We start from the raw sequence: 19,972 nt of genomic DNA, 5'->3' as shown, positions 1-19,972 counted from the left end.
TCAGTCCCTGGATGGGAAGATCCCCTGGTGAAAGGAATGGCCCCCGACTCCAGCATTCTTGCCTGGGAAATCCCACGGACAGAGGAGCCTGGCGGGCTACAGCTCATGGGGTCGCAAAGAATCAGACAGAACTTAGCGACTAAACACCAAGAGCAACTGGAGGTACGTTAGCTGTGGTTTTTGTTCTTAGAAACAGTACACATTTGAATTGTCCATATGAACTAGCTTCTCTGCATGTTGCGAAGTCTGAGAGAGGACTGTGGAGGAGAGCAGACCCAGGGGAGGCCCCAGGGAATCTGTGTGGACCGTGCATGCCGGACCAGCACCTGCCATAATAGTAACTAGCCCATCCTGAGTGCTTGCCAGGCGCCAGGCCCTGGGCATTGCCCTGTTCAGTTCTTGCCACGACCCGAGGCTGCACTTCTTCCACAGGTGAGAGACTCAAGGTCAAATAACTGGCACAGAGTTAGTGAGTGGCGGAATCAACATCCTCCCGTCGAGAGCCTTCTTGTTAAGGGCTGGGTGGGAGAGGGGAGTTTGCCAAGAGTGTCCTTCAAGGCCTGGGCTGGCTTTGCCAGGAAGAGGGAAGGCAGCTGTTGAAGGGGGTGGGGATTGGAATCTCGGTAGTTTTCCTCCGTGTGAAGCTGGCAAAGGATTTGTGTGCTGCGCAGGTGGAAGGGGCGGCTGAGGGATGTGGCTTGGTCGTCAACCATTGTTTTCTGGTTTGGTTTTCTTTTTGGCCTCACTTTGAGGCTTGTGGACTCTTAGTTCCCCAGCCAGGGATGGAACCCCTCCAGTGCGAGCCTGGAGTCCTAACCACTTGACTACCAGAGAGGCCCCCATTCATTTCCTTTTCAGTCTGACTATGGTCCATGCAGTTCCCTGCTTCCCTGATTAGCAGCTATTTGAATCTGACCTTCAGAACTTAGGGGCTTCCCAGGTAGCTCAGACGGTAAAGAATCTGCCTGCAAGGCAGGAGACCCCGATTCAATCCCTGTGTTGGGACGATCCCCTGGAGAAGGGACTGGATACCCACTCCAGCTTCTTCCCTGGAGAATTCCATGGACAGAGGAGCCTGGTGAGCTGTAGTCCACGGGGTCGCAAGAGTCGGATGTGACTGAGCAACTGGCGCTAACACGTTCGGAACTCAGGGAAGGTCACAGGGGCTGAGTGGAGCCTGTTTTCTGCAAACGAGAAATGGGGGACGTGGAAAGGCTTTCATGCCTGGGAGGGCCCCGCAGGGCCCCGCACGGTTTCGTAATTCACCTACAAGACTCTGTTATTTCTTGGTGCACGGGCAGGGATCAGCTGTTTCTGTGACCTATGCAAGCATCCTCTTGGTGGTCGTCTGTCACCATGGAGACGTACGACATAATTCGTGACTGTGTTATTCACACCGTACATTTCGTTCCCATGACTCGTTTATTTTGAAACTGGGAACATGTCCCTGTTCATCTTCCTCGCCCGTTTCTCTCGTTCCTGCTCCCCTTGGGCAAGAACGTGTTTGTTCTCAGTTTTGTTGTCTTGGTTCATTTGTTTTCCTGTTTTGCAATCGCATATACGTGGAACCATACAGTAGCTACCTTTTTCTGTCTGACTGACTTCACTAAGGACAGCATCCATCCAGGCAGCTGCAGATGGGAAACGCTCATCCCTTATTGTGGCCGCGTAGGAGTCCGCTGCGCGTGTGCACCGCGTCCCCTTTGGTCCATCAGCGGACACTCAGGCTGCTTTCCTGGCCTGATTGCTGTAGACAGTGCCGCGCTGAGCATGGGGGTTTAGGTGACGGCACCTGGTAGGCATGCTGGCTCCTGTAGGTTCACTTGTGATCTATCAACTGTGCGCAGCTGCCTTCTCGGCTTCCCTGTTTTGCCTTCTCTGCCCTTAATTTCCTTCTGAGGCAAGTCCCTGCTGCTCTGAGAGTTCTAGGCAGTGACTTAGAATCTGAGATCAGCGGTCACCCCTGCAAGGTCAGAGGCCCCCAGGAGCTTGAGGCTGTTTCTAAAAACGGCCCTGGTGAGGAATGAATTGAGCTGTCAGTTTGCAGCAGGAGAGAAGGGGGCAGGGCACAACCTTTAGAAGAATGACACAGCCTGAGGACAGGACACCAGCTGATTGGAGCCCAACGGGCCCAAGATGGCAGGCCAGCTGGCTTCCGCTAGCTCCTGCGCCTCGGTATATACTCACTGAAACACGCAGAGAGCTACACGACACACCCTCAGGCACCATGATAGTTACACAGCTAACCACAAAAGGTCAACAAGTGGGCGGTGGCCCAGTTCCTGGAAATCCCCACCCCTTCCCCAAAATAGCTGGCATGTTCCTCCCCCTGATTAGCCTGTGAAGTTGCCCACCTCTATAAATACCGACAGCCCCCATCCCCTGGAGCCACACTCACCTTCTCCATGGCCTCACTCTGTCTGTGGAGTGTGCCTCTCTCTAAATAGACCCCCTTCTTACCTATCACTTTGTCTCTCACTGAATTCTTCTGCCATGAGACATCAAGAACCTGAGCTTCGTTAATCGGGAGACCAGGTGTGTTCAAGGCCCAAGCTGGGTTTCGGCTTGTGCCCTGGCCAGTGGGTTCAAGTCTCAGAATGAGGTGCATGGTTTCAAGTTCACTCCAAAGCTGGGGTGTGACTTCTCTTTCCAGAACTGACTCTTTGCAGAAATGCACGTGCTCTGCCGCCTCTCAGGGCCTTCTCAGCCATTCTGCTGCTTTGGGGAGGTTGTAGGACCTGGGCAGGTGCTGGGAACTGCAGGAGAGGGGAGTCTGATAGATGCCCGAGAGCGAGGGCAGGAGGGACTTTCTGAGGGAGACTTACATCAGCCAGAGAAAGACCCTCCCCTACCAGGGCATCCCCTTCCAGCCTTCTCTACTCTGGCCCTGACCTTATAACTCAGCAATCCAGGGGGGAGGGCCCTCCTTAGGGAGAAATCCTCTCCTCCCGTGCGCTTCACCATTAACTCTGAGCTGTTTGCTCTGGGATGTCCCGTTCTGTCTTCCCTTTGTAAATCCTCAGCATCGCGGGGTGGGAGGGTTACTTTTTTGTCCTTGAGGCAGCGCGCCAAATGGGCATAAACATCATGTGATGCCTGCCAGTCCACGGGGACAAGGTGAAGACTGGTTTTATGCCTGTGTAGCAGACGGGGACATGCAGGGACACGCTGGTCTTGGTGACAGCCAGTCTCAGAGAGGAGGAACTGAACTGAGCACCAGCCAGCGCAGTGGTCCTGCTGTTAAGTCTCCCAGCTGTAGCCGTTCAACACCGAATCTCTGCTGAGGGCCCATCATGAGTCACACTGGGAGGCTCCGGCCAGCTCGGCTCTTAAGAGAGTTTTACAGTCTGGTGGAAAATCAAGACAGGAAAGGCAGCCTTTAGCATGCAGAAGGAAGAGCTGGAACTCCAGAAGCATCTCCCACCCCTGAGGCTTTTATCACCTGAGTTGGATGTAATAGGCTTGACATTCTGGGGGGACAGAATTAGCATATCACTAATACATCTCACAGGCGCAAATGAGAAAGGTCTTCTCACCTTTCGAACAATAAGGCCCAGGGCGAGAAGCGCATGAAAGATACAGCTGTGGGACCACAGGAAAGAAAGGCCGCTTCTCCAGAGGGGAGCTGGGAGGGACTCCCTGGAGCTTACTGGTTAGGACTGTAAAGATGAGTAGGAATTAGCTAGCAAGGGGAGGAAAGAAGTTGGAGGTGGCGGGAGAAGCAAGAGACCCAGCGTTGAAAGATGCCCCTTCTCTCTACAAATATCCATACGGGCCCTCCCCCGCCCTGCCCCCAGCGTCACTGTCCTCGGTGCTGAGGATCCATCCAGACGATACGCAGCCGGCACTCTGCTGGGTCTGGCTGGCAATCTCGTGGTTGAGGACGGCTGCTGGAGGTAGTGAGTGTGAAGGCTGGATGGAGGACCTGTGGATGAAGCAGCTGCTGCAGGGCCGTCCCTCACGTGTTTGAGGGCTCTGAGCACCGAAGTCACCCACGACGTTTGGATGGACTATTCCAACTCACCGCGTGGCACACACTGGTGGCTGGGAGGGCAGGGGGTGTGTTTCCAGGATGGCTCAGCTTGCGGTGGCGGCTGGCAGAAGTGTCCATCTAGGAAGCCCCGAGATGCTTGTGTGCCCATCTTTTTAGTTTTAATTTTTGAAGCTTCAGTAAAGTTATTTCTATCAACTGGAGAAATGTATGTTTTGCTGTTATCCAACAACTGCAATCCCAAAGAAAGGCAACGCCAAAGAACGCTCTAACTACCGCACAATTGCACTCATCTCACATGCTAGTAAAGTAATGCTCAAAATTCTCCAAGCCAGGCTTCAGCAATACGTGAACCATGAGCTCCCTGATGTTCAAGCTGGTTTTAGAAAAGGCAGAGGAACCAGAGATCAAATTGCCAACATCCGCTGGATCATGGAAAAGGCAAGAGAGTTCCAGAAAAACATCCATTTCTGCTTTATTGACTATGCCAAAGCCTTTGACTGTGTGGATCACAATGAACTGTGGAAAATTCTGAAAGAGATGGGAATACTAGACCACCTGCCCTGCCTCTTGTGAAACCTATATGCAGGTCAGGAAGCAACAGTGAGAAGTGGACATGGAACAACAGACTGGTTCCAAATAGGAAAAGGAGTACGTCAAGGCTGTATATTGTCACCCTGCTTATTTAACTTCTGTGCAGAGTACATCATGAGAAACTCTGGGCTGGATGAAGCACAGGCTGGAATCAAGATTGCTGGGAGAAATATCAATAACCTCAGATAAGCAGATGACACCACCCTTATGGCAGAAAGTGAAGAGGAACTAAAAAGCCTGTTGATGAAAGTGAAAGAGGAGAGTGAAAAAGTTGGCTTAAAGCTCAACGTTCAGAAAACTGTGATCATGGCATCTGGTCCCATCACTTCATGGGAAATAGATGGGGAAACAGTGGAAACAATGGCTGACTTTATTTCTCTGGGCTCCATAATCACTGCAGATGGTGACTGCAGCCATGAAATTAAAAGACGCTTACTCCTTGGAAGGAAAGTTATGACCAACCTAGACAGCATATTAAAAAGCAGAGACATTGCTTTGCCAACAAAGGTCCGTCTAGTCAAGGCTATAGTTTTTTGAGTAGTCATGTATGGATGTGAGAGTTGGACTGTGAAGAAAGCTGAGCGCCGAAGAATTGGTGCTTTTGAACTGTGGTGTTGGAGAAGACTCTTGACAGTCCCTTGGACTGCAAGGAGATCCAACCAGTCCATCCTAAAGGAGATCAGTCCTGAGTGTTCATTGGAAGAACTGATGTTGAAGCTGAAACTCCAAAACTTTGGCCACCTGATGCGAAGTGCTGACTCATTGGAAAAAACCCTGGTGCTGGGAAAGGTTGAGGGCAGAAGGAGAAGGGGACAACAGAAGATGAGATGGTTGGATGGCATCACTGACTCAATGGACATGGGTTTGGGTAAACTCTGGGAGTTGGTGATGGACAGGGAGGCCTGGTGTGCTGTGGTTCATGGGGTCGCAAAGAGTCAGACATGACTGAGCGACTGAACTGAACTGAACAACTGCAAAACATACATCTTTCTCAAACTCACGTGGAACAGTTGACAAGATGGGCCACATTCAGGCCATAAGTTGTGTGCCCATCTTATTGTTGAGTACCTGGTGGGTAAGTGTGGAAGGGAAATGGGAGACTTGCCAAGGATCATACCAAGCTCAGCTGCCAGGGACTTTTTTTGGAAAAGAATAAGAGTAGGAGTGATGGATGGGTGGGTGAGTGAATGGATGGAGGGGTGGATGGGTGGATGGATGGAGGGGTGGATGGATGGATGGATGGAGGGGTGGATGGATGGATGGATGGAGGGGTGGATGGATGGATGGATGGATGGAGGGGTGGATGGATGGATGGATGGAGGGGTGGATGGATGGAGGGGTGGATGGGTGGGTGGATGGAAGGATGAGTGGGTGGATGATGGATGGAGGGGTGGATGGGTGGGTGGATGGAGAGGTAGATGGGTGGGTGGATGGAGTGGATGGATGGAAGGATGAGTGGGTGGATGATGGATGGAGGGGTGGATGAATGGATGGATGGATGGATGGATGGTTGGATGGAGCGTGGTTGGATGGAGGGTGGTTGGATGGAGTGGATGGATGGAAGGATAAGTGGGTGGATGATGGATGGAGGGGTGGAGGGGTGGATGAATGGATGGTTGGATGGATGGATGGTTGGATGGAGGGTGGTTGGATGGATGGATGGTGAGGTGGATGGGTGGGTGGATGGAAGGATGAGTGGGTGGATGATGGATGGAGGGGTGGATGAGTCAGCAAAACACACCAAGTGGGCTATTTGCTGCCACATTTCCTTTTATTTATTTATTTATTTATTTTTGACTGCACCCCTTGTGGGATCTTAGTTCTCCAACCAGGGATCGAACCTGTGCCTCTGAATTAGAAGCACAAAGCCCCAACCTCCGGACCACCAAGGAAGTCCCTGCTTACAGTTCAAAGGGCCTGCCTATGGTTGCTCAGTGGTCCCACTTAGCATCCTTCTCAGTGAACAGCAGCAATGTGGCAGCTGAGCTGACCGAGTCCGTGGAAGTCCTGCTCCTGCCTTTTCCCAGGTCCCCCGCCCACCTCTGTCCCTCTGCACGCAGAGGCCGCTCACCCGCAGATGGGCGTTAAAGCCCGTTTCCACCTCCACACCTTTAAATTATGAATGGAGCCCAGAGAGCTTTTATTCCAGTCACACAGCCATTTAGAGAGTTGAAAGAGCAGGGCTCGTCCTCTATTTAAAATTCCCTATAAACGAAGGCTGGACACGGCTCACTCCGAGATGTTACATCTCTCTGGGGCTTTCGAGGCTGTTTCCTGTGCTCATGTTCCCCGATTCTAAAATGAGCAGTTGATGCAATGGCGAGTTGCTCTGGCCTCTGTCTGGCTGTGTCTTAATTTGCGTTGATTTTCCTGTTCACGGGTTGCTGTAACGTCTGGCTCTGTATTTCTGGCTTCGCTTTACAATGTCGATTTTCAGGCTTTAATTAGGACCCCTGTTGGTGAACTGGCCCAAGCCTGCCCAGAAAGATTTGGGAAAAAACAAAGGAAGCTTTCCAAGGAGCAAGACCATTTTATTGCTTATTAACGAGTCCCTGCCAAACGGAGACAGAGGCTGGGAGGGGGAAGGCGACCTGGAGGTCAGTGCGTCGGGCTGCGTGGGGTGTTGGCAGGTATTTTTTTGTGCCGGGGGAGGTGCAGCCAGGGCTTTTCAAAGACTTGGAAATAAAGGACATGAGGTTGTTGCTGAGAGTTAAGCTATGAACTTTAACTCTCAGTGGGGAAGGAATTGAACCCTAAAACTATTCGCTTAAGCGATTATGTGGAAAATGGACTAATGTGCTTTTTCCAATCAAATGACCGGGGCCTCTCTCTTCAAGTCTTGTTCATTTTGCTGGAGCGGCACCATCACTCGAGGCACTCTGCTTGGGGCTGGAGTGACCCCTTGAAGCCCCGTCCTCATAGAACCTGCAGTCTGAGGAGGAACTCAGAGTTCCTTTTATAAAAATAAATGTTCACTTATTTATTTATTTGGCTAATCTGGGTCTTAGTTGCAGTGTGCAACCAAGATGCTCTCGTTGTGGCACGTGGGAGCTAGTGAACCCTTATGGGGGCTTCCCTCGCGGCTCAGTGGTAAAGAACCCGCCTGCCAACGCAGGGGACACAGGTTCGATCCCTGGGTCGAGAAGATCCCCTGGAGGAGGAAATGGCAACCTACTCCAGTGTTCTTTCCTGGAGAATTCCCTGGACAGAAGAGCCTGGCGGGCTACAGTCCATGGGGTCCCAGAGAGTCAGACAGGACTGAGTGCTCAGAGCCTTCGCCCCTGGACCGCCAGGGAAGTCCCGCAGAGTGACATCCTTCCACAGGAATGTGCCGTATCGTTTCCAAGAGGATGGTATGAGCATATTCAAGGAGAGACCACTCTCAGCACAGTTGGTAGGTAAAACCAGGCAAGCAGAGAGGCATCCACCTGGGACAAGTGTTTTGGGCGCTGCCTGGGTACCTCAGTCAGTTGGGGCTGCTGTAACAAATGCAACCAAATGGATGGCTTAAACAACAGACATTTTTTCTCACAGTTCCAGAAGCCGGGAAGTCCAAGACCCAGGTGCCAGCCGGGTCAGGCTCTGGGGAGGCCCCTCTTCTGGGCTGGCAGACGGCTGCCTTCTCACTGTGTCTTCACTTGGAGCAGAGGAAAAACTCTTCCTTTTCTGCTGTGCTTAGCCGCTCAGTCACATCCAATGCTTTGCGACCCTGTGGACTGTAGCCCACAAGGCTCCTCTGTCCACGGGACTCTCCAGGCAAGAATACTGGAGTGAGTTGCCTTTTCCTTCTCCAGGGGATCTTCCCAACCCAGGATCGAACCTGGGTCTCCCTCATTGCAGGCAGATTCTTTACCAGCTGAGCCACAAGGGAAGCCCCCTCATGACCTCATCTAAAGGGAATTACCCCTGCAAGGCCCCACCTCCAGACACAGTGACTCTGGGGGAAGGGCTTCCACATACCTGATTTTGGAGGACACAAACACTGGGGGCAAGCACCTGGCAAGAAGATATGGTCACTGCTGCCTTGGGACATTCCAGGCCCCCTGGCAAAGGTCAGCCCACAGTGGGGAAAAGTCCCCTAAGTCTCGCAACTGTTTCCTGTTTAGTTGCTAAGTTGTGTCCGACTCTGTGGCTCCATGGACTGTAGGCCGCCAGGCTCCTCTGTCCATGGGGTTCTCCAGGCAAGAATCCTGGGGTGGGTTGCCATTTCCTTCTCCAAGGGATCTTGCCGACCCAGGATTGAACCCCTGTCTCCTGCATTGGCAGGCGGGTTCTTTACCACTGAGCAGCCTGGGTAGCCTAGGTTTAGCGACCAAGGACCCTTGCTGTGCCCCACATGAACTCTCTGTGCTCATTAGCTCCTCACCCCTCAAGGAAACTCTGGACTCTGGTTTCCCGTGTTCAGGGAGAAGACACACCAGCCCGGCTGACATTGGTTCCTCTGTCTGCCCTTGGACGTCGGCTGGGAAATGGGCATCCGGGGGTTGCTCACACGGGGGGTGTGTCTGTGAGTCGGGCCGGCAGGGTGGGCAGCAGCGGGCACGAGTCCCAGACCAGTGCCTGGTGTCTGGGTGATTCTAGGGTCGTGCCTTCTGTGGACCAGCCCAGCTGCTGGGCTCCTTCCCGGTGGGAAGGGACACGGGAAGAAGGTGGAATTTGGGGTGTGGACAGGCCTGGGTGCAAATTCCAGCTCTGTTCTTTCCCAAGTGTAGGGATCTCCAGCCTTTATTAAATTTTTTTTTAATTTATTCACTTTTAATTGGAGGATAATTGCTTGCCAATGTTGTGTTGGTTTCTGCCAAGCGTCACCATGAATCAGCCACTGGTTATGCATATGCCCCTCCCTCCAGAGCCTCCCTCCCACGTCCAACCCTGTTTTTTTTTTTTTCTTTTTAATACTTATTTTTATTTATGTGTTTATTTGACTGTGCCAGGTCTTGGTTGCGTTGTGGGATCTTGGTTCCCTGACCGGGGATGGAGCCCATACTCCCTGCACTCAGAGTGCAGAGTCTTAGCCACTGGACCACCAGGGGGTTCTGGGTCTTACAGCCTTTGATATGAAACAGGGATTAGACAGAGCAAGACGCATCTGTGTTCATGCCAGCTTGCATAGTCTTGGGAAAGTCACTCACACTCGCTGCTTTACCCTCCGTATCTGTAAAATGGAATTCTGATGATTTGAAATGATATATGTAATATGATTAGGGTAGTAGCCACTTGATTAATGGTAGCTATGTGTTTTGGTGTTTTTGGCATGTGGGATCTTACTTCCCCGACCAGGGACTGAACGTGAGCCCCTGCATTGGAAGCTTGGAGTCTTACCCGCTGGGCCACCAGGAAGTCTCAACGGAGGCTCTTTCTAGTATCCTAAGACAAGCACGCATCAAGTCAGTGGATTCTTATTCTCCTTACTTGGGCTTCCCTGGTGGCTCAGATGATAAAGAATCTTCCTGCAATGCAGGAGACCTGGGCTTGATTCCTGGGTGGGGAAGACCCCCTGGAGAAGGGAATGCCTGGCTACCCACTCCACTGTTCTTGCCTGGAAAATTCCACGAGAGGGGCCTGGTGGGTTATGGTCCATGGGGTTGCACAGAGTTGAATGCCACTGAGAGATGATCACTGGTTGAAGAGCCGGACACGACTTAGCGCACACGCACGTGTGGAGTCTAAAATATGGCACAAATGGCCCCATCCGAAAAAACAGCAACAGACTCACACGTAGAGAACAGGCCGGATATTTACACTCCGGTCTCAGCTTCTGTGCCACATTTTTGAGGAGCGCTTGCTGGAATTGCCCGCCCCGAGCCGGAACCACGTGCAGCCCGGGGGCAGTGACCGACCTGCTGCTGCTGCGCGCTGTTCTGCAGGCCCCGTCCCTGTTCATCGCCGTGTGACAGCGGGACTCCCGCAGCCCCAGCACAGAAGGGGCGCCACTGCGGCTCCTGAACCCGACTCCGGAGAGGCCTTGTCTTTGGTTTGCCCTTCTGGGCCATTTAAGCCAATATTTCAGGCTCCAGGTTACAGTGGGTGGTGAGCCCCTTGCCCTTCTGGGATTATATCACTGTAGCTTGAGACTCAGGGGGAAGAAAGAGCTATTCCTCTCTCTCTGGGTCGGAAAATTCCAGGTTTGGGGGGCTTCCCTGGTGGCTCAGTGGTAAAGAATCCACCTGCCAATTCAGGAGACACGGGTTCGATCCCTGGTCCAGGAAGATCCCACATGCTGCAGAGCAACTCAGCCCATGCGCCCCAACTACAGAGCATGAGCTCTCCACCCGGGAGCAAGATTACTGAAGCCCGTGTGCCCTAGACCCGTGGGCAGGGGGCGACGTTCTGAGAGAAGCTGGTGCCTGGGAGTCTGTGCTCCACAAGAGAAGCCACCCCGTGAGGAGCCCTCCCACCGCAGCGAGAGAAAGCTCTGGTCCTGCAATGAAGACCCAGCAGCGCCCAAAGTAAATAAATCAAATAGATATAAAGAGAATACTATATCTGGACAAAATATATTAAGAAAAAGAATTTGGAAAAAAAGGGAAAAGAGAAGAAGATTACAGGTTTGGGTTCTGAATTGCCATGCTCGGGTCATGGGTCATGGGTCCGGTTGTTAGGGAGGGGTCTGTGCTGCTCTGCTGGGCCCAGGTCTGGGTGGGCGGGTGTGGGGGCAGGGAGCAGGTGTCCACAACCCCAGGGCACCCCTGTTAGCAAGTGCCTAGGTGCTGTCCGACCAGTGTGTGCACTCAGGCGTGAGGAAGCTTCCCGAGCCCAGAAGTCAAGGTGAAGGCCCTCCTTCTGGGGAATAAGAGCCTCTGCGGCAAGGGCTTCCCTGGTGGCTCAGTGAAGAGTCTGCCTCCCAGCTTAGGAGATGCGGGTTCGATCCCTGGATCGGGAGGGTGCCCTGGAGAAGGGAGTGGCAACCCACTCTGGTGTTCTTGCCTGGAGAATCCCATGGATGGTGGAGCCTGGTGTCCATGAAGTCTCAGAGAGTAGGGCACGGCTGAGCGACTCTCACTGGCTTCTGTGACAGTGGTGGGCTTTGAAGGTTAGGTCGGAAGGGTGGGAAGAGAGTCCGGGTGTGCAGGGTGAGCTCCAGCCGCGGGAGGCGTCGGCCAGCGAGCTGCCTGCGGTGGAGGGGAGGCAGAGGTGAGGCTGGGAGGTGCCCGAGGACCCTGTCCTGTTGGGTGAACTTCGGGGATCTGTAGTGTGGTGTGTTGGTTGCCAGGAGCCGCGGTAACCAAGCCCCGCAAACTGAGTGGCTTAAAACACCGGAAGTGCCTTGTCTCGAGGTTCAGGAGGCAGGAGGCTGGACACTGGGGTGGAGGAGCTGGCAGGGCCTCGCCCCTCTGAAGATCTAGAGGACGCCCCTCCTTGCCTCCCTGCCTCCCAGCAGCCGAGGGTGTCCCGAGCAGGTGGTGGTCCAGCCACAACCCGCGGGCAGGTGGTGATGCTCTGAGAGAAGCTGGTGCTTGCGAACCGCTGGGAGCCCAGTGATCACGGGAGGGCAGGGAGGCAACTTCCAGCCACAAGGGACAGAGGGTCAGGAGGGAGGTGCTGGCTGGGTGTGAAGGCAGAGCCGGGGCCCCGGGCTCCCCGGGGGCAGAGGGCGGCCGCACCTGGCACACGGACCCTGTGGTGCGGGAGCCTCTGCCCATATTCTGTCAGGTGGAGGCATCACTCACCTGCTTGAAGAGCATGGCCGCAGGCCCAGGTCAGTGCTTCCAGACGGCACGGCTGGGGCCTCACAGGGCACGTCTCTGCCCCTGGGGGCTGCTGTCCCTTCTTTGCCGCGTGCCCCTGTGAAACATGGTGTCCGGGAACCCCCCATCTTCTAGAGCCGATGCCTGGTCTGTTTAGCAAGACTCACCGTGTTCACGAAAGCAGAGAGGGCAGGGACATCACCCAGTCTGCACGCGCTGGGTGCTGTCCACCGTGTGCCGGTCTGGGGGCCCAAGGGGGAGGGCTGCTGTCCTGCCATCTCGGCCTGGATGCTGAGCTGCTGAGTCATAGGCCGTCCCCAAATTGTAGCTCGTGATGCCCGGGGTCAGACGTTCAAGCATCTCTTGAGTGGGCAGTTCTTTTCCGCCTTGTGTTGACTGAGGCCACTCTGGGGAGATTCAGCGGCCAGATGGCTGGGCTGGGAGGTCCAGGTGGCCTCGCTCGAACGCGTGGTGTTTAGACGCCAATGACCTAAGCTGGGGTCACGGACCATAGCAGCTATGACGGCCCGTCCATCCAGGCAGTCTTGGGGTACTTAATTTCTCACATGGCAGACAACATTTTCATCACCCGATCAGTACAGAACTTGGGTTTACGTGTGTTTCTGTTTAAAGACATCTCGTTTAATATATGTGTCAAAGTCACTCAGTCGTATCTGACTCTTTTTGACCCCATGGACTGTAGCCCACCAGGCTTCTCTGTCCATGGGACTCTCCAGGCAAAAATACTGGAGTGGGTTGCCCTGCCCTTTATCAGGGGTTCTTCCCGACCCAGGGATCGAACCTAGGTCTCGTGAACTGCAGGCAGATTCTTTACTATCTGAGCCACTGGGGGCTTCCCTGGTTACTCAGATGGGGGAGAAACTGCCTGCAGTGCAAGAGACCGGGGTTCAATCCCTGGGTCGGGAAGAACCCCTGATAAAGGCCAGGGCAACCCACTCCAGTATTCTTGCCTGGAGAATTCCATGGACAGAGGAGCCTGGCTCTTTCTCCATAGAGGCTACAGGCCATGAGATTCCAAAGAGTGAGACATGACTGAGTAACTTATTTAATATATATATATATATATATGTATATTTGATTCATCAACATTGAACTGAAGGTCAACAGCACCATACTTATTGTTGAATGAAGCTTGTCTGACACATGCATTTTCTCCATAAGGCCCATCACAGCCTTCTCAAGCTTAGACACACTGGCCAGTCTTGAGTATCGTGCTTGGGATTGTTTTAAGCAGTAAAACCATCAACAGAAAGAAAACAGTTACAAAAACCATGGTGCTGAATTGCCTGTGACAAGGAGGGCACTTGCTTGGCATGTGAGAGCCAGGAGTACTGATTTTGGAGTTACAGGAACTTTGAGCAGGTGAATTCAGAATACACAGTCTACGGACAAAGGGGATATACAGTCCATTCAATACGTTGGATTAAATCTATTTGAATTAGCTATGTGACCTTGGATTAATCGCTTTCTCTGTGGGCTTCATTTTCTTTTTCGGGGAGGTCACGCTGCAAGGCTTGTAGAGTCTTAGTTCCCCAACCAGGGATTGAACCCTGTTGCTTGCGATGGAAGTAAGGAATCTTAACCACCGGACCACCAGGAAAATACCAGTGGGCTTCATTTTCTTTTTTGTTGTTCAACTGCTGTCGTGTCCCACTCTCTGCGACCCCATGGACTGCAGCACACCAGGCTCCTCTGATCTCTCCTGTCTCCTGGAGCTTGGTCAAATTCACGTCCATTGAGTTGGTGATGCCATCAAACCATCTCACCTGTTTCCCTCTTCTCCTCCTGCCCTCAATCTTTCCCAGCATGAGGGTCTTTTCCAAGGAGTCGGCTCTTCACATCAGGTGGCCAAAGTATTGGAGCTTCAGCTTCAGCATTAGTCCTTCCAATAAACACCCAGGACTGACCTCCTTTAGGATGGACTGGTTGGATCTCCTTGCAGTCCAAGGGACTCTCAAGAGTCTTCTCCAAAACCACAGTTAGAAAACATCAGTTCTTCAGAGCTCAGCTTTCTTTATAGTCCAACTCTCATATCCATACATGACTACTGGAACAACCATAGCCTTGACTAGATGGACCTTTGTTGGCAAAGTGATGTCTCTGCTTTTTAATACGCTGTGTGGGTTTGTCGTTTTCTTTACCCGCCCCACACCTGGATATCTTGGCGCTCCTCCCCAGCACCAGGGCCCTGGGAACTGAGTGGGAGGTGACTGCTGTGGCTCTCTGTGTCTGGACACCCCCATCATTCTCCTCTCCCCCCAGGTTTGTGGATTTCCACGCGGCGGCCTCCACCTGCTCGCCCTCCCGGGCGGCCCTGCTCACCGGCCGGCTGGGCCTCCGCAACGGGGTCACTCACAACTTTGCGGTCACGTCTGTGGGGGGCCTTCCACTCAACGAGACCACGTTGGCTGAAGTGCTGCGGGGGGCTGGCTACGTCACGGGGATGATAGGTGATGTGACCTCCACTGCCTGGACCCCCGTCCCCTGCGCCTCCTGTGCTGGCTGCTTCCTTCACGTCTGCAGAGCCATCTCTTCTGCTTGAGTCCGCCTGTGTGTGCATTTCTTGCTGTGGGAGCTAGAAATGCCTTCAGCTCTCAGTGTCAATAATTGACGAGGCCCAACAGTAGACTGGGGCTTCCCAGGTGCTGCTAGTGGTAAAAATCCTCCTGCCATGCAGGAGACCCAGGAGATTCAGGTTGATCCCTGGGTCGGGAGGCGGAAAAGGGAACCCACTCCAGTGTTCTTGCCTGGGGAATAGCATGGACAGAGGAGCCGGGGGGGCTCCAGGCCGTGAGGTGGCAAAGAGTCGGACATGAGTTAGCGGCTGAGCACAATCGTGGACTAAACCGCGTACAGCACTAGTCCCTCCCGCCCCTTTCAACAGTGGCCAAGACCACCCAGCATCCCAGGGGCATCCTCAGCCCACCTGCGCTTTTTTTAAATTGGAGGACAATTTTTTACAGTGCTGTGGTGGTCTCTGCCGTACATGGGCTTGAGTCAGTCACAATTACACATATACCCCCTCCCTGTGTGCCTCCCCCCGCCCCCATCCCGCCTCTCAAGGTCATCACAGCGCAGAGGGGAGCTCCTGAGCTGCACGGCGGCTTCCCCCGGCTCTCTGTTGCCCGCGGTCCTGTATGTGTCCATGCTGGCTTCCCAGTGGTCCCTCGCCTCCGTCTCCTCCTCTGTCCACCTGTCCGCTCTCCACCTCTGCGTCTCCATTACTTCTCTGGAAATAGGAACCTCGAGCCTGTCGTACAGAGTGAAGTCAGGAAAATTAATACCGTTTGTTAACGCCTGTGCTTTTTCTCCTAACTCTCCGACAGAGGGTCCCACAGGATTCCCGCCGCCCTCCCCGCCTCCGCACAGTGTGTGGCAAGGAGGGTCCCAGGCATTTCTGTGTCTGCTCGACCCCCGCTCTGGGTCAAGGAGCCTGGCATATGCTTCAGACCATCAGACTAGAGTGGGGGTCTGCACTGTCCGTGAGGATGAGCCCCAGTCCGCAGGAGGCGGGACCGTTAAGGTCCCAACCTGCTCTCCTTTCGGCCCCTTGTCTCCACGCCTGGAGGCACGGATCCCGGTGAGGCTCTCAGTGTGGGCTGAGCATCCTCGGGAGCCGGTCCTTGCATCTACGTGACTCCCAGCGGGGGAAGGGCTTTGGTCTCTAGGCTCTCTGACCTTAAGAGTGGGGTAGGCGGATGGGTTCTTCTCAAGCTGGATTGGATGGTCCTTGCCCCGCCCTCTGCAAGCCTTTCAGACCCAGGAAGGCAACCGATTACAGACCGACTATTCACCCCTCTCTAACCTTTTATTGTTTTCTGGGACAAGATACCAAAGCGTATCTCCTTGCTGAGACTATGGCCTTCCCAGAAGCACACTTACAGGGGACGTTAAAAGCCTGCTGAAGCAATATGGGGTCCACTGACACCACTCTCTCCTTGCTTATAATCTTTTTATTTTTTAAAATTTATTTGGCTGTATTGGGTCTTAGTTGCAGCATGCAAGATCCCTAGTTGTGGCATGCAGACTCTTAACTGTGGCCTGTGAGGTCTTAGTTCCCTCACCAGGCATTGACCTCGAGCCCCCTGCTCGGCGTCTTAGCCACTGAACCACCAGGGAAGCCCCTGTTTGCTTCTAACCTTGGTCTGTGTTAATGGGTTTTTCCCTAGTTGTATACGTACCATTCGGTCCTACTTTTCTGCCTTTCCTATTATTTCACATTTCCTGGGTGTGTAATTTTACATATTTATTGTCATTTTAGAAAGAATTTTAAGATGGTATTGTATTTTTGTATTTCCACATCATACTGAATCTAAGTAGTCCATCTAATGCTTAATTCACTTCCTCTAACTTCATATTGCATGTTTTCCCCCAAACCTCTAGACCAGTTGCAAGAAGGGCCTCCTCCAGCCCCTCCGCCCCCCTGCCCCCCGCCCCGCCCCCATCCCCTCCCCGCCCCCCGCCCATACACAATTTGTGCGAATGCAGCAGGTCTTTGCGCGCATGCATTGGTCTAAAGAAGATGGGTCGGAAGCATTTCACGGAGGCCGCGTGAGGGCATGTACTGAGCCAGACTCCTGCGGTTGCGTGTTCATTTCCGCCCTTCATGCTGGTTCACACTCTGCCGGTTCGGTCTGCGCACCGCACCTTTGCTTCATCCCCTCGCCGCCTGGATCAGTCAGAGCAGGACGGACAGGGCAGCAAATCCCGGGGTTGCCACGCGTCCCCAGCAAGCACGCTCACAGGGCCGGGAGCCGACGTGCGGTGCGGTGCGGTGCGGCGCGGCCAAGTTTCCCATCTGCCGGCCGCTGGGCCTCGGGGGGCGGTCCCTGGCCCCTCGCTCAGCCCCTGCAGGCGGCTGCTGCTGGCCTGAGCGGGAGATGCTGACACCAGGAGCGAGCAGCATCTCTGGGGCTCCGTGGGCGGGGCGCCTGCTCGCAGGGTCCCCGGCAAGGTCCCCAGCGCCAGGTGGCAGAGCGGCCCGTGATGGGGGGGTGGGTTGCCGTGGGCTCTCCACCCTCACTGCGGCAGAAGCTCAGCCTGCTCACTCATCTGGGCTCCTGGTAACCTGTCTTCTCCTTCCCTGGGCCATCTCCTGTGTGAGTCCTGAGTCATCCTGGCTCGCTTTCTGCCTCCCTGGGAACTCCTCCGCTGCAGAGTCAGGCTGGGCGTTGGCACAGCGTGTACAGCCTCTCTGCGAGTCCTCAGGGAAGGGCAACGACGGTGGACACCCGAGCGTGTGCTCAGCGCCCCAGCGGGGCGGGGCCCTCGGGCTCTCCTCTGAGAGCCTCTCTCTCTTGTCTTTCTGCAGGGAAGTGGCATCTTGGGCACCACGGCTCTCACCACCCCAGCTTCCGTGGTAAGGATTCCCCAGGGCACTGGTTACCTGGGAAACAGAGGTGTCTGTGTGAAGAGACTCATCCTGGGCGGCCTCTCTCCTGAGTCAAGACATCCTCGCTCACAGGGTCGCTTGGGGGCATCTGGGGTACCTCGGGCCGCGTCTCCTCTCACAGGCCTCTCGCCTGGCCCTGTCCTGGCCCCCCTCTGTCTCCCCTCGGGGCCCGCTCATCGCGAGGGCATCAGTATTTTCCTTGACCCAGTTCTCCCGTGTCGGGGAACACTGGCCCCCGTGAGGCCCCATGTGGTACGAGGTCAAATTGTCTGAGGGCTTCACTGAGGCAGGGACTGGGGGGTTGGGTAGGGAAATTCTGTGAAAACGTCACACGGGAGCTTGTGCTGCAGAAGGGATGGGATGAGCGGAAGGGTCTCAGAAAAAGGTCAACACAGGGGTTTCAGGTCTCACTTTGACCCTCACGTCCTCCCCCGTCCCAGGTCCAGTCCTGCCAGCCCTCGGCATCCAGCTGAGACGCCAGCTATTTTGAGAAGCATTTTGAGCTTCCGTCTCAACCCCAGCCCCGCCACTCCCAGCATCCTGGGGTGCCTTCCTCCTCTGATCTCTCTTGCTGGCTTCCTGGGAAGCCAGCTCTTCAAGCTAAATCTCTATTTCTTATCTCCCCTTCAGATGGGAAGTTTCCTGAGGGCAGAATGTCTTTTATCCCTCAAAGTGTCGTGCAGTTCATAGATTTGCCCCAGGTATTTCCTGCTGTGTCCAGGACACCATTGGGCATGGTAGGAGTCCAGGAATTCTCCCCGCTTCCTTCCCTTCCGGGTTAGCTCTAATCACAAGATGTTTTGCAAATCTAGTCTTGCGGCCAGGAGCCAGCAACATATTTTCCTTGCATACTTACCGAGGGATATTCATCAAATCCTCTTTTAATTACACACTCATAACACTGCAAAATTAAATCATGGAAAATTAAATTTCTGCCCTGGGTGTAAGAGCGCAGGCCCCCAGCCTAACCGGTGCTTCTGTTCCAGGCTTTGACTACTACTTTGGGGTCCCGTATAGCCACGATATGGGCTGCACTGACACCCCTGGCTACAACCACCCCCCCTGCCCGGCGTGTCCCCGGGGCGATAGACCATCCAGGTAATTCTGGCCAAGGTGTTGGCTCTGGGCATCAGAGCAAGGGGAAGTCCCGGGGGGTTTGGTCCACCCAGAGGAGACGAGAAGTCGAGGAGGACTGGTGACCACAGCGAAGAAAGGTCGCATACCTTTGGTGCAAATTTTAAGCGCATTCCGTGTATGGCGGGCAAGAACACTTTCTGTGGAGATGAGGGGACAGCACTTTTTTAGTTGGAATTTTCCAGTTTCCTTGGACTGTTAAGCTCAGTGGGGGAGGGGGTGCTACCAGGTCTCACGCGGATGGCCTCCCTCCTCTTGTCCTGGACCACGCACCTGTCCCGCCAGGGGACGGAAGGAGGGAGATGGAGGAAAAGCCCGCAGGGCTCCTGGTGCGCCCCACCCCCGCCCGCAATAAGCCGGCGTCCCAGCGTTGGAATGCCGCGCAGGCACTCAACAGGATGCTTTCAAAACATTTTCAGTGAAATGGGGAAGTGCTCACAATAGAATAGTAAGTGGAAAAAGCAGGAAACAAATCATCAACACGGATCTGAACTACGTCTGTATTTACACCTCCAATAGCCCCAAAGGAAATACGCCAGAATGTCGATGATGGTTCATTCACTGCGGTTGTGCCATTAAGAGGTTTTCATTTTTCTTCCTCTCTCATTGTATTTTTCCTATGTTCTGTAATGAGCATGCAACACGTTTCCTATCAGAAAAAGGCAATATACCGTGATAAAGCCGGGTGCTCTGCCTGTTCAGAGCGTGCACTGCGGTTATTGGCAAGGTTTGCAGGTGTCTGAGCCGCTTGGGGCAAGTGAGTCTCAGGTGGCTTATGAAGAACGCAGTAGTTAGTGTAATAATGGCCATTTATTGAGACACTGTTACATTCTAAGCTCCCTGCGTGCTGATCTGTAGTCTGTGTGCCCATGGACCAAGGCAAGTGTTTCTCCTGGTTGTCCAGGGAACGGCGCTTACCTGGTGGCCCAGGTCACAGTGGAGCGGTGACGGGGAGCTGGAGCGTCCACCTGGGTCTCCCTGAGTTGGGAGGGTGGGGTCCATGGGAAAAGTCAAGGCTCTGGGACTCTGCTTGAGTATCTCAGTTTGTTTAGACCTCAATTTCTCTCCCAGCAAAATAGGAATAATAACATCCTAGCTCAAAAAAGTTGTTGGGAGCCTCATACAGCAACCAGGCTTGCCCAAGACGTGCTC

At 54.0% G+C, this 19,972-nt stretch overlaps 1 protein-coding gene and 1 long non-coding RNA gene across 20 annotated transcripts in view; one reads left to right on the top strand and one right to left on the bottom strand.

The window, feature by feature from the left end:
• Positions 1–19,972, top strand: part of ARSG (arylsulfatase G) — a 101,829-nt gene that overhangs the window by 53,484 nt on the left and 28,373 nt on the right. For 16 of the 19 annotated variants that reach the window (XR_003590597.3, XM_027973989.3, XM_042256502.2 and 13 more), the window contains 3 exons: positions 14,557–14,744; positions 17,606–17,653; positions 18,673–18,784. The exons of 1 other annotated variant lie outside the window; for it this stretch is intronic. Coding sequence is in view for 17 of the 18 variants with exons in the window: in XM_027973989.3 (XP_027829790.1) it covers positions 14,557–14,744; positions 17,606–17,653; positions 18,673–18,784 (348 nt within the window). In the remaining variant the exon portion in view is untranslated. Of the gene's footprint in view, positions 1–8,119; positions 8,356–14,556; positions 14,745–17,605; positions 17,654–18,672; positions 18,785–19,972 lie in introns of all 19 variants that reach the window. 2 more of the 19 variants (XM_060395883.1, XM_042256503.2) reach the window with 2 other exon arrangements.
• On the bottom strand, positions 11,064–14,586 carry LOC121820675 (uncharacterized). The gene is made up of 2 exons (XR_006061345.2): positions 12,256–14,586; positions 11,064–11,697 (listed from the first exon to the last, which is right to left on the bottom strand). It is a non-coding gene; the product is annotated as an uncharacterized LOC121820675 (long non-coding RNA).

The sequence above is a fragment of the Ovis aries genome, chromosome 11 (genome assembly GCF_016772045.2).
Source record: "Ovis aries strain OAR_USU_Benz2616 breed Rambouillet chromosome 11, ARS-UI_Ramb_v3.0, whole genome shotgun sequence".
Classification (NCBI taxonomy): domain Eukaryota; kingdom Metazoa; phylum Chordata; class Mammalia; order Artiodactyla; family Bovidae; genus Ovis; species Ovis aries.
The sequence above is the reverse complement of the archived record's forward strand: the minus strand, read 5'-3'. Positions and strand labels throughout refer to the sequence as shown.